This window comes from Piliocolobus tephrosceles, chromosome 8 (genome assembly GCF_002776525.5).
Source record: "Piliocolobus tephrosceles isolate RC106 chromosome 8, ASM277652v3, whole genome shotgun sequence".
NCBI classification, from domain to species: Eukaryota; Metazoa; Chordata; class Mammalia; order Primates; family Cercopithecidae; genus Piliocolobus; species Piliocolobus tephrosceles.
The window spans coordinates 22,214,902-22,229,149 of NC_045441.1; the positions used below are offsets into that span (position 1 = coordinate 22,214,902).

The 14,248-nt window shown below is 37.3% G+C and overlaps 1 protein-coding gene across 7 annotated transcripts in view; it reads left to right on the top strand.

Annotated features, from left to right (window-relative positions):
- The window catches only part of BBS9 (Bardet-Biedl syndrome 9), a 514,065-nt gene that overhangs the window by 126,599 nt on the left and 373,218 nt on the right, over nucleotides 1-14,248 (top strand). For all 7 annotated transcript variants that reach the window (XM_023191692.2, XM_023191694.2, XM_023191691.2 and 4 more), the window contains one exon: nucleotides 6,646-6,820. In XM_023191692.2, coding sequence (XP_023047460.1) covers nucleotides 6,646-6,820 — 175 coding nt within the window. The remainder of the gene's footprint in view (nucleotides 1-6,645; nucleotides 6,821-14,248) is intronic.

Here is a 14,248-nt window from a genome sequence, read left to right on the forward strand (position 1 = left end):
AAAAAAAAAAAAAAAAAAAAAAAAAGAATGCTTGTGATTTTTGCACATTGATTTTGTATCCGGAGACTTTGCTGAAGTTGCTTATCAGCTTAAGGAGATTTTGGGCTGAGACAATGGGGTTTTCTAAATATACAGTCTTGTCATCTGCAAACAGGGACAATTTGACTTCCTCTTTTCCTAATTGAATACCCTTGATTTCTTTCTCTTGCCTGATTGCCCTAGCCAGAACTTCCAACACTATGTTGAATAGGAGTGGTGAGAGAGGGCATCCCTGTCTTGTGCCAGTTTTCAAGGGGAATGCTTCCAGTTTTTGCCCATTCAGTATGATATTGGCTGTGGGTTTGTCATAAATAGGTCTTATTATTTTGAGATACATTCCATCAATAGCGAATTTATTGAGCGTTTTTAGCATGAAGTGCTGTTGAATTTTGTCAATGGCCTTTTCTGCATCTATGGAGATAATCACGTGGTTTTTGTCTTTGGTTCTGTTTATATGCTGGATTACGTTTATTGATTTGCGTATGTTGAACCAGCCTTGCATCCTAGGGATGTAGCCCACTTGATCATGGTGGATAAGCTTTTTGATGTGCTGCTTGATTCGGTTTGTCAGTATTTTATTGAGGATTTTTGCATCGATGTTCATCAGGGAGATTGGTCTAAAATTCTCTTTTTTTGTTGTGTCTCTTCATAAAATAAGTTAGGGAGGATTCCCTCTTTTTCTATTGATTGGAATCATTTCAGAAGGAATAGTACCAGCTCCTCCTTATACCTCTGGGAGAATTCTACTGTGAATCCGTCTGGTCCTGGACTTTTTTTGGTTGGTAGGCTATTACCATGGCTCTCTCTTAACTGTGCTTTTGGAAAAGCCAAATGGCCTCTGAGATTCCATACCATATGCTCCTCATGCATTACTCACCAGGGAAGAGTAACTTTTCCTCTAGTTCCAGCTCAAATTAGGGATTTCATTTTTCTCTCGTTGGCTGTAAATTATCCTGAACCAGTCACTGTGACTACTGGGGTACTAATTGGTTTACGTAAGTCAGGGCCTTGTCTCAAGCTTAGAGTGAGGTCCATCTCACCCAAACCTTATGGCTGAGCATGAGTAGAGGAGAACGGATGACTGGGGGGAAGCTGGCAAATGTTTGCTGGATGAGGGGGAGAAAAGTTAAATGATCTTTGGAGGAAAGAAAATTATGTAAACAAGAGGAAGGAAGCATGCATCATCACAATGTGTGTGGGAAATAGCAAGCAGTTAAACGTTAATACAACATGTAGTATAAGAGTTAGAAAATAAGTAAGGAAATAATAATGTGTTTGGGTATTTTTCATTGTTAGGTCTGGTTTCCGTACGTTATTTAATTCTCACAAGTTACTGAAGTAGTTACACCATCTTGCAGATAAGAAAACTTGAGTCTAAGCTCACAGCTAATAATTGGTGGAGCTGGACTCAAACTTGGATTATTTGGCTTCAGAGCCAGCCCACTTGGACTTTAATTTCTTAAGTATTCTTCTCTATGTTGCTAGAGTTTCAGGAAATAGGACCTCTTCTACTATGCTGTATTAAGCTGTTCTCACATTGTTATAAAGAAATACCCATGACTGGTAATTTATAATTGGCTCACGGTTCTGCAGGCTGTACAGGAAGCATGATGCTGGCATCTGCTTGGCTTCTGGGGTGGCCTCAGGAAACTTACAATCACGGTGGAAGGCAAAGGGGGAGCACACATGTCACATAGTGAGAGCAGGAGCAAGAGAGGGGGGGAGGTGCTACGCACTTTTAAACAAGATGTCGTGAAAAGTCACTCACTGTCATGAGAACAGTACCAAGGGGATGGTGCTAAACCATTCATGAAGGACCACCCTCATGATCCAATCACCTCCCTCCCTCCAGGTTCCACCTCCAACATTGGAGATTACAATTTGACATGAGATTTGGACAGGGACACAGATCCAAACCATATCATATGCTAACAGGCCAGGTTTTCTCTGGGGTTTAGGCTTTCTTCAGGCCTTAGTTCTTCATCCTATCATGCTAAGGTAGTGGTTCTGAAACTTTAGCATGCACCATAGTAGTCTCTAGGCTTGTTAAAACTTAGCATTTCTGGGCTCTGTGACCAGAGTTTCTGATAAGATAGGCCTGGATTGGTATCTTAGAATTGGCATTGCTGAGAAGTTCCTAGGTGATGCAAATGGTGCTGGTCTGGGGGCCACATTCTGAAGACCACTTCTTTGAAGTCTTTGGGAGACTGAAGATTTGTGGTACAATGATACCACATATTGAAATGAACACAAATTTAATTGGTACTTCTGCTTGCAAGTACACATGTTTCGAACTTATCGTCTTCAATAACACAGATATCAAGAGTATTATTTTGGTTACCATAATATCCTCCACCATAGGTCAAGGTCATTGCATAAATATTTCATATCTTAATAGAAAATGTATTGACATTTGTATTTACATACAAAATGTATATATTTACACTTAATTTTTAAAATACTTTTGTTGTGAAAAAGTATATAGAAAAAGTGACATGAACACCCATATTTCCACATCAACCATTGTAAATATATATGTATTTATACACATTTTTTTGATGAACCATTTGAAAGTGAGTTACACATCTTGCACCTCTTTACCATAAATACGTCAGCACACATCTCCCAATGAGAATATTTCACAACGCCATGATCACACTTAAGAAAATTAGCAATAATTCCTTAATGTTATCAAACCTGCAGTCATATTCAAATTCCCCCAGTTGTCCCAATATCCTTCCTGTACCTGTTATTTTTGGTACCAGGGTTCAGTTAAGTGAAACTAAATTTTAATAGACAGCAATGCTGGATGGATCTTTAGGCTCAGATTCTGATTCTCTGTTATTTAAGATCCAGGTTTGGTTGCTTTAACAAAGGCTCGACTTAATGATGGCTGCAATAAGAAAGATGTTTGGCCAGGTGCGGTGGCTTAATGCCTGTAATTCCAGCACTTTGGAAGGCCGAGGTGAGCGGATCACATGAGGTCAGAAGTTCAAGACCAGCCTGGCCAACATGGTGAAACCTCATCTTTACTAAAAATACAAAAATCAGTCAGGGGTGGTGACACACTTGTAATCTCAGTTACTTGGGAGGCTGAGGCAGAATAATTGCTTGAACCCGGGAGGAGGAGGTTGCAGTGAGCCAAGATCGTGCCACTGCACTCACTCCAGCCTGGGCGAGGGAGCAAGACTCCGTCTCAAAAAAAAAAAAAAGTTTATTTCTGTCACATTTAACCATCTTAAACGAAGCGTTATTTTGGATGGCCATGTGTCTCGCGATAAATCATGATTCTACTACTAAAGAAAGAATGACTGTTGGGGGCAGCAGTTAGCATCTCTGCCAAAGGTTCCTTTTTTGCAAAAAAAGAGCTATACCAAACTATATTAAATCCACTTAATAATGACATTTCTCTTTTTGAGATATATAGGGTTCATAATTGCTCTTATGCTAACTGAGCCCAGACAGATGTTCTTTTTTGAATTATTTGATACGTGTTTTATAGATGTTCTCTTTTATTTTTGTTAGGGCATTAGCTGTCATTGCTCACAGCTGACAGTGCCTTCGCCCCCTTTCTAATTTACCACTTTCTTTTTTTCTGGGCTAGGGAAGCAGGTAGTAATAACCCTCTTAATAATGCTATAATTTATTCTGTGTCTTATGTGTGCTATACTGTGTTAGAGACTTTGACATCTTACCTCTAACTTTGGAACTCTTTTTTTCAGCATTATTGAGATATGATTGATAATAAAAATTGTATATATTCAAGGTGTACAATGTGATGTTCTAATATACATATACATTGTGTAATGATTACCAGAATCAAGCTAATTAACATATAAATCACTTCTCATAATTACCTCCTTTTTTCTGTGGTGAGAACAAAAATCTACTCGCTTAGCAAATTTCAAGTGTCCATTATTATTCACTGCAATCACTGTGCTATGCATTAGGTCTCCAGAACGTATTCGTATTATAACTGCAAGTGTATATCATTTGAGCAATATTTCCTCATTTTCCCCATCCCTGAACCCTGGTAAGCACCCTGCTACTCCCTGTTTCTATGAATTTGACTTTTAAAAAATATTCCACAAATGAGTGAGATCATGTAGTGTTTGTCTTTTGTTGTCTGGCTTATTTCATTTAGCATGGTGTTCTCTAGGTTCATCCACGTTGTTGTAAATGGCAGGAGTTCTTTCTTTTTTTCTAACATGTGAGGTGATATCTCATTGTGGTTTTTGTTTTACATTTCCCTGATAATTAGTGATGTTGAGCACCTTTTCATATACCTGTTGGCCATTTGTATGTCTTATCTGGAAAAATGTCTATTCTTGTCCTTTGCCCATTTTTGAATTGGTTTATTTGTTTTTTTGTTATTGAGTTGTGTGAGCTTCTTATATATTTTAGAAACTAATTGCTTATCAGATATATGGTTTGCAAATATTTTCTCCCATTATGTGCTTTTTATTGATTGTTTTCTTTGCTGTGCAGAAAATTAGTTTGATGTAGTCCTCCACCTTCTTTTTTGTTTTGCTTGTACTTTTGGTGTCCTATCCAAAAAATCATTGCCAAGACCAATGCCGTGAAGCTTTTCACCATATGTTTACCTTCCGGGAGTTTTGCAGCTTCAGATCTTAGGTTTAAATCTTAAACTATTTTGAGTGGATTTTGATTGTATAGTGTAGCTAAGGATCTTTTTTTTTTTTTATATAGTGTAAGATAAGGATCTTTTTTTTTTTTTTTTTTAGTGTAAGATAAGGATCCTTTTTTTTTTTTTTTTTTTGGCATGTGGATATCCAGTTTTCCCAGCACCACTTATTGAAGAGACTATTCTTTCACCATTGTGTATTCTTGGCGCCTTTGCTGAAGATTAACTGATAACCTTGGAGCTCTTGTACAAATATACTTATTTTACAAATGAGAAGGCTGAAGCTACAGGAATATCAGTAACTTGTTTATAAAAACGACAATTGTTAGAACCATAATTAAAATAAGAATTGATGCTCTTAGTGGGACCTGGGAATCCTACCTATGAAAATTTGCATGATTTTTATTACAAAGACCTTGCAGCATTTATTTTGGCTACTTAGAGGCATTTTTATACTTATACATTTTTGTTGATTGCAGACAGGTAGGTTTGCCAAATAGCTAGATGAGATTCTTTTTGTCTGATTGTGTCTCTGTGAATACATGTGTACAGCATGCATACACATGCAGCATACATATAAACTCATATCTGTTTTGGAAACTTTTAATAGCATAGTGGATAAGGATAACACTAAAAAACAAAGCTTAGGCTGGGCGTGGTGGCTCATGCCTGTAGACCCAGCACTTTGGAAGGCCAAGGTGGGTGGATCTTGAGGTCAAGAGATCGAGACCATCCTGGCCAACATTGTTGAAACCCTAAAAATACAAAAGAATACTACTAAAAACTACAAAAATACAAAAATTAGCTGGGCGTGGTGGCGCCTGTAGTCCCAGCTACTTGGGAGACTGAGGCAGGAGAATCACTTGAACCCAGGAGGCAGAGGTTGCGGTGAGCTGAGATCGTGCCACTGCACTCCAGCCTGGCCAGAGAGTGAGACTCTGTCTCAAAACAACAACAACAAAACCAAAAAAAACATTAACAACAACAAAAACAAAGCTTAACACAGTAACTGTAAAGCCTACTATACATTATGAAAGAATCTGAGTATTGAGAAAATGCTTTTCAAACAGCATTAATATAAACAATTTTTATCTCTCTAAAGAGATTCCTGGATGGTTCAGATGTATGTTTAGTGAACATTCATTCGCAGACAATACTCATCCTAGAATATCTTTCAGACTACTTAAGGTTGATAAATCTATTGTATTAGTTGAGATGGGTTAGAGTATAGTGCAGTAATAAGCACTCCAAAACTCAGTTTGCTCTCTCTCTTTTTTCTTTTTTTTTAGCCTCCTTTGGTGATATGTTTTCTTTTTAAAAGTTGCTTAGCTGTATGATTGTCCTTAGACAGATACAAGAGGAGTATCATCTATTTCTATGCAATTTGATTTCTTTTGAGCTCTTTTTAAAATCAAAGTATACTATTTAAGAATATCACTGATATTCAAGGTGATATAGAATAGTTACTATAGTACTTATTGTATATGATGTATGAGCTAGAGATGACAAGGCACAAGACTGGCCTTTTATTTATTCCCTTAATGAGTAACTTAATTTTCCTCTAACATAATTTTTCCCTATGTAATACATTATAAGATATACTAATCACACTAGCAGGACATGAAAGGTTATAGTCACTAGATCTTTCTCAGATTAGGGATACTAAACTGTATCATAGAAATCATCATCATTACCATCATCTCAGTAAATTTTAAGAACTGTGAATATTGTACTTAATATTGATAGACTAATAGTAGAAGACACCTCAGAATCAGTCTATAGTTGAGGGCAATCAGGGATTAGTATTTTTCACTATTAGTAATTTTCACACCCAATGCTGCTTAATGCTATGATTTATGTAAAATTGGTGCCTAAGACATACTTGTTGTAGATAGTGATTAATAAAAATATTATATTTATAAAAAGAATAGGCCATCTAATTTTCTCTATTTCTTCTTTAGGTCGAGATTTAATTTGCATCCAGTCTATGGATGGGATGCTGATGGTATTTGAGCAGGAGAGCTATGCTTTTGGAAGATTTCTCCCTGGCTTTCTTCTGCCTGGTCCTCTTGCCTACAGTTCCCGTACAGATTCCTTCATTACTGTCTCTTCCTGCCGACAAGTGGAAAGTTATAAGTAAGTTTGGATGTTAAATCTTTGGAATCATGATGTTTTGGTGTGTTTGTTGCTGACTAATTTTTGTCCACAAAGGGCTTCAGTATCACAAATGAAAAAGAGATTGGTTTCTTTGACAAAATGTGATTGTGGTGACTTAGACGATATCATTTACTATTGTAAAATATTTGAAAGGCAATATAGTAAAGTAGTTTGGGAGGCAGACCTGGATTGGAATCCTGATTTTACCACTCCAGATGTTTGATGGTCACTGTCCTTATCCTGACTCTAAAGGAAGTAATATTATTCATTTTGACAAGTTCGTTATAGGGATTAAATGTATGTCAAGTTACCACCCTGTAGAAAATGCTCAATGATTTTTGTGATTGTTCCTTGATATAGTAAATAATTAAACACAATGTTGAGTGAAAAAAGCCAAATTGAAGATTTAGCTGTGGAATACTTTTATAACAAAAAGGAATGTGTGTGACATAGGAAAAATACTGGCATGAACTGTTAATATGAATGTTAATACTTTTTTAAAAGAACAATTCATAGTATAAGTGAAGTATGAAAATGATCCTAAGCAAATAGTTTATACTTATTTGCTAGAAATTCTTATTGGTCATGGTAAATTGTGTATGAGAGAGACTGTTTTCTTCTCCACCAGCTAGATTTAAATAAAAGTCAAGGTTTTGAGTTTTTGGAGAGGAAGGTTTTTATTGGCAGAGAGAATGGGGAAAAGAAAGTAGAAATTCATGCTGGGAAAAGAAATAGCCTTGGAGGGTTTCAGTGTCTTTAGTAGCTTTATTGTGTTACCTTACTGATGGCAACATTTAGATCTTTAAACATCTAAGCAGCACATCATCATAGCTTTTCAACATTATTTTTGGCCACATCATTTTTCCCAAGATGGGGAGAAGATATAAATTCATCAGGCAACAGATGTAAATTTTTGTCTTCAAGTTTCAATGTTGTGTATATAACAAGTTAATGCAGTTTTCTCTTCATAAGTAGCCATTTGCTTTTTGTAAATGACTAGGTATCTAGGGTTAAAACTCTGAAAATAAGTGAATGTTTGTGAGTAAGCAGAATTTCACTGATTTAGGAAGTGTATCATCATGTAATATTCCGTCTATAATTCTTATGGCTTTTGTCCAAAGGAGATGATTGAATGGTGGCATTGCTACTGGTAATAAATAAAATATTATATTTATTTTGAGAGATTGGGAAAAATATCTGTATAGTTTACTCAAGCCTGCCAAACTTGAGCAGTATTAGGAGATCTGCTTTTTAGCTTTCCACCCAGCTCTGTGCCTCACCTCCTGCCAAGTAGTGCTATGCTAGGGTCACAGTACAAATATTTAAACACCCAGTTACTTACTCTTTGAAATATGTGCATAGGAATTAATTTGATAATAACTCTAGGAGTGATTGGATAAAGAAGTAATGTGTAGATTTCCTTAATGTGTGAGTTTAATCTAACAGAAGCTCACATTGTTTTAACTGTGGTAATTCTCCAACATACCAATCTATTAAATTCATCTTTGTCTTAGACTAAAAAATGTACACGTTATCCATTATTTGGATCATTTATAATGGCAAAAATGTATGAGATATGAGATTATTGTGAAATGATGACAATCGAGAAGGTTTACAACATTAAATAGTATGTTGTACTTTCAACTTTGTAATAGATTATATTAAATGATAATCACTGCTGCATTTTTGGATTTTGGAGAAAGCATGAAAACTCTAAGTTTGTTCTTTTGAGGTTTTATTAAATCTGTCTATAATCGGTTAATAGAATATAATCAGTTAATAGAATAGGCTTTAACACATAATTCATTTTCATTTTTGATATTGATACCTTTCATTTCTTTAAACCCCACTTAATTATGTTCAAATAAAAACCAGCAAAGACTCGGGGTCTCAAACTTCAGTGTGCGTGGGAGTCACCTGGACAGCCTGTTATTAAATGCACATTTACAGATGCTAGTCCCCAGTCCCCTAGATTTCTTTTAATAGGTTTGGGGATAAGACCCAGAAATCATCATTGTAAATTTTTTTTTTTTGAGATGGAGTCTCGCTCTGTCGCCCAGGCTGGAGTGCCATGGCCGGATCTCGGCTCACTGCAAGCTCCGCCTCCCGGGTTTACGCCGAGTAGCTGGGACTACAGGCGCCCGCCACCTCGCCCGGCTAGTTTTTGTTTTTTGTTTTTTTTGTATTTTTTTAGTAGAGACGGGGTTTCACTGTGTTAGCCAGGATGGTCTCGATCTCCTGACCTCGTGATCCGCCCGTCTCGGCCTCCCAAAGTGCTGGGATTACAGGCTTGAGCCACCGCGCCCGGCCCATCATTGTAAATTTTTACTCTAGGTGAATCTAATTCAGGGGCACACTTTGAGCACCATTTTTCTTTTGAAGTAAGAGAATTGTTTGCCCTTGATTTTTTTTTTTTTTTTTTTTTAATAGAGACAGGGTCTCACTATGTTGCCCAGACTGGTCTTGAACTCTTGGGCTTAAGTGATCCTCCTACCTTGGCCTCCCAAAGTGCTGGGATTACTGGCATGAACCATAACTCCTGGCCTGTTTGCCCTTTTTTGGGGGTAAGGGTAAGGGCCATGTATGTCCAAACTTTGATCATCTTTTATTCTCTTTTCTTATCCTTTGCCTTTCAGAGTTATTTAGTCAGTAATCCCTGCCCTTAATACTTTCTCTTTTTCAGCCTTTCCTTCCCATTCCCATTGGTTCAGGCCTGTATTTTTTCACTTGGATTTCTGTTTTTTTTTTTTCTCTCTAAACTGTGAAGGGTCCTTCTCATATCTTTTCTTTTGAAACACTTCTTTAAGCCACAGTAATTTTTATTTCTTACGAAAAAACCTAGACCTGTTTTTTTTGTTTGTTTGTTTTTGTTTTTTTTGGTTTTTTTTTTTTTGAGATGGAGTCTCGCTCTGTCGCCCAGGCTGAGTGCAGTGGCGCGATCTTGGCTCACTGCAACCTCTGTCTCCCGGGTTGAAGCAATTGTTCTGCCTCAGCCTCCCGAGTAGCTGGGACTATAGGCGCATGCTGCCACGCTCGCTAATCATTTTTGTATTTTAGTAGAGACGGGGTTTCATTGTGTTGCCCAGGCTGGTCGCAAACTCCTGAGCTCAGGCAATCTACCCGCCTTGACCTCCCAAAGTTCTGGGATTACAGGCATGAGCCACCATACCCAGCCTAGATTTTTTAATATTGACATTCAGTGCTTTTTATAATCCGGTCCCATTTTACCTCTATGATGTGGACTTTTGGACTTGGAAGTAACTTTTGAAGTTAACTGGTTCAACTGTCTTCCTTTTTTCACCTCCTAGATATATTACTGCCTAAAACACTGATGTTTGGCTGTCATGTATTGCCTTCTTATACTGACATTTTCCAGAGTATCTTGCATTATCAGGTTCTTGAGAGAGGAATCTGTCCTAAACATCTGTTCACTGACTGAATAATTCCATTTGTTTATTCAGTCATTCATTCAGCAAATATTTTTCAACAGACTTGTGTGCTACATACTGTGCAAGGTACTGGAAATGTAGTCAAATAGACGTGTCTCTTATCCTCAAGTAGAATTCAAGGAGGGAGGCGGGAAGTCAGATACTTCAGTCCATTTGTGATACAGGCTATAGCAGAGCTTTGCATAGGATGCTGAGGAGGCTTTGAGGCAGGACCTCCAAGAGTTGAATGTAGGGAGGCTCCCTAAAAGAGTCTATCTGCCGTGGGTGTTATTTCTCTCCTGTCTGCTATACTCCTTCCCCAGCAACCCCTCAATAGCTCCTAATACATTACTAAGTAAATAATCAGCCTTAAATAAAGATTTAAAAGTGTTTTTGTTGAATTTAGTTGACTATTTTAAGAAGAAGTATTCTTCTCCAATCTTTGGCTCTGACCAAATGGAAATATTTGTAGTCTCCATATATGTTAAAGGCTTTTTTCTCTTTCTCTCTTTTTTTTTTTCTTGCACATACTGTCTATCTCCTATGTCTGAAGTGCTCTTCCTTCTTTCTCTGCACGTGGAAATTATGTCTAGAAGCCTCCCTGCTCCCCTTCAGTTCTTCCCTGACCTAGATGTAAGCAACATCTCCTTTTTCTCAATTTACATAGTAGGTTTTCAGTGCTTCCCTTAGGTATTATTCATGCTTCCACTGATAGCAAACATTTATTTGCTTTTCTCCTTGACTAAGCTCAGTGCTCCTTGATGGCAGGAATTCTGTATCCCCTGAAGTGCCTAGCACTGTACCTTGGTGAAAGTAGGTGTTTGATGAGAACTGACAGAAGAGTGAAAAGTGTATAAAGAAAGCTTCTGTTTTGTTACCGGCATCTTTCAATGAAAAGGATTCTTCCTGGCACAGTCAAGAATGTTTTAGGTATAGTTGAAATCAACATAATAATGCTGTGTATCTCAAACTTCCATTTCTAGTAAAGCTCTCTGGGTTACATATCAAGGTTCCAAAACTTCCTGCCACTCATTGAGGTGATAGTTATGTTTCATTTGAAAATAAATGATTTTGGAGGGTTCACTTTTGTGCTCTGTGATGCCTCAATCTGTATTTTAGTTACTTGCTGCTGTTTTTACAATGCAATGCAATATGGAGTATTAAAGTATGTGGTTGAGTTTGTTATTGGTGCACTACAGGACCTGTTAAGCATTTGTGGTTAGTGAGTCAAAAAGCACCACTGTTTACCTGCACTTGCTGTAGTTGTGATTAGTGCCTTTCTGTTCTGAGGGACTTGTATGGCACTCTTTCATAAGATCTTGTTACATTGGCCCTGATTATTCTTTCAGCAGTCTCAACAAGGAAACTTTTTTGTGTAGCTTATGTTACTGAACACTTGAATGGTAAGAAAAAAGACCCAAATATTTTATTTCAGAATTTCCAAATCTGCTTGGAATTGTTTGGTTTTAGAAATAGATTTTTATGTACTTTATTGGTCACAGTTAAGAGGAGTTAAGGAAGAACCAGAAAATAGATGCTCTTGTAAGTTTGTCATCATCTAATTTTGCTGTTAAGTTTAAGTAATAAAATACTTTTCTGAGTTGTCTTTTAGGAAGATAAATGGTTTGCATTTGGAAATCAGTAGTCAATTTTGGCTGTGCCTCTGCCTGCTGTTTTAATGTTAATAAGGCCGCTTTAGGGGCTCACTTATTTCTTAGATGAAATAATGACCATAGTTATATAAGAAGCTTCAAATAGCTCAAAGAGTTTTGGACCTTTGTAACAATCTCATGAACATCTACATTATCCCCTGGCAGGTTGGTTTCTGCAGGAAATGACCCACCTATGTAACTAATTGCCTAGGGTTAGATCCATAGCAGGACAAGCTCTGGGATGATGTTCTAGTCACCAGCACATACTATTTCTGTTGTTATGAATTGGGAATAGGAAAGCAATCCTATTTGGAGTTCAGAATGTGAGGTGTAATTATTTTGCACTTTTAGAGACTTTGGAATTTTGAAGGTCAATCTCAGATAGTGTAGAGAGATTTGCTGCAGCTGCCCGTGGGATTTTGTAGCATGATTTTTCAAGGCTGAGATCTTCTCCCTTTTACTTCATGCGGCCCATGACTCATTCCTCCCTGTCATGCATCTCTCCTAAACTCCTGTCATGGCCTTTCATGTCTCTTTTACTGCTGCATGCCTTTGCATGTGTTATTTACTTTACCATAATGCCTTCTTTACCAGCGTGATAGAATTTTCACTCATCCTTTAAAACCTAGCTTTCTCTTCCTGAACCTATACCAAGAGCATATCTTTTCTTCCCCAATTAGTTGTTAGTATTGGTACTAGGTACGTACCTTCTGTTAATTAGCATAAGATACTCTGAGTTATACTTAGCTGTCTGTGTATGAGTCTCTACAACTAGTGTGGGACCTCCTTATGAGTATAGATCATGTAGTAGTTTTTCCATTGTTAATGTTTGTATTAGATCCCTACTATATGTTTATAAAATGAATGCAATTTATATACATTAAGTTTTCATATTAACGATAAGATCTTTTTTTATTATATTTTAAGTTCTAGGGTACATGTGTACAACGTGCAGGTTTGTTACATATGTATACATGTGCCTTGTTGGTGTGCTGCACCCATTAACTCGTCATTTACATTAGGTATATCTCTTAATGCTATCCCTCCCCCCTACCCCCCACATTGGACCCGGTGTGTGATACTCCCCTTCCTGTGTCCAAGTGATCTCATTGTTCAATTCCCACCTATGAGTGAGAACATGCGGTATTTGGTTTTCTGTTCTTGCGATAGTTTGCTGAGAATGATGGTTTCCAGCTGCATCCATGTCCCTACAAAGGACACAAACTCATCCTTTTTTATGGCTGCATAGTATTCCATGGTGTATATGTGCCACATTTTCTTAATCCAGTCTGTCACTGATGGACATTTGGGTTGATTACAAGTCTTTGCTATTGTGAATAGTGCCACAATAAACATATGTGTGCATGTGTCTTTATAGCAGCATGACTTATAATCCTTTGGGTATATCCCCAGTAATGGGATGACTGGGTCAAATGGTATTTCTACTTCTAGATCCTTGAGGAATCACCAAACTGTCTTGCACAATGGTTGAACTAGTTTACAGTCCCACCAACAGTGTAAAAGTGTTCCTATTTCTCCACATCCTCTCTACCACCTGTTGTTTCCTGACTTTTAAATGATTGCCATTCTAACTGGTGTGAGATGATATCTCATTGTGGTTTTGATTTGCATTTCTCTGATGGCGAGTGATGATGAGCATTTTTTCATGTGTCTGTTGGCTGTATGAGTGTCTTCTTTTGAGAAGTGTCTGTTCATATCCTTTGCCTACTTTTTGATGGGATTGTTTGTTTTTTTTCTTGTAAATTTGATTGAGCTCTTTATAGGTTCTGGATATTAGCTCTTTATCAGATGAGTAGATTGCAAAAATGTTCTCCCATTCTATAGGTTGCCTGTTCACTCTGATGGTCGTTTCTTTTGCTGTACAGAAGCTCTTTAGTTTAATTAGATCCCATTTGTCAATTTTGGCTTTTGCTGCCATTGCTTTTGGTGTTTTAGACATGAAGTCCTTGCCCATGCCTATGTCCTGAGTGGTATTACCTAGGTTTTCTTCTAGGGCTTTTATGGTTTTAGGTCTAACATTTAAGTCTCTAATCCATCTTGAATTAATTTTCATATAAGGAGTAAGGAAAGGATCCAGTTTCAGCTTTCTACTTATGGCTAGCCAATTTTCCCAGCACCATTTATTAAATAAGGAATCCTTTCCCCATTTCTTGTTTTTCTCAGGTTTGTCAAAGATCAGATGGTTGTAGATGTGTGGTATTATTTCTGAGGGCTCTGTTCTGTTCCATTGGTCAATATTTCTGTTTTGGTACCAGTACCATGCTCTTTTGGTTACTGTAGCCTTGTAGTATAGTTTGAAGTGAGGT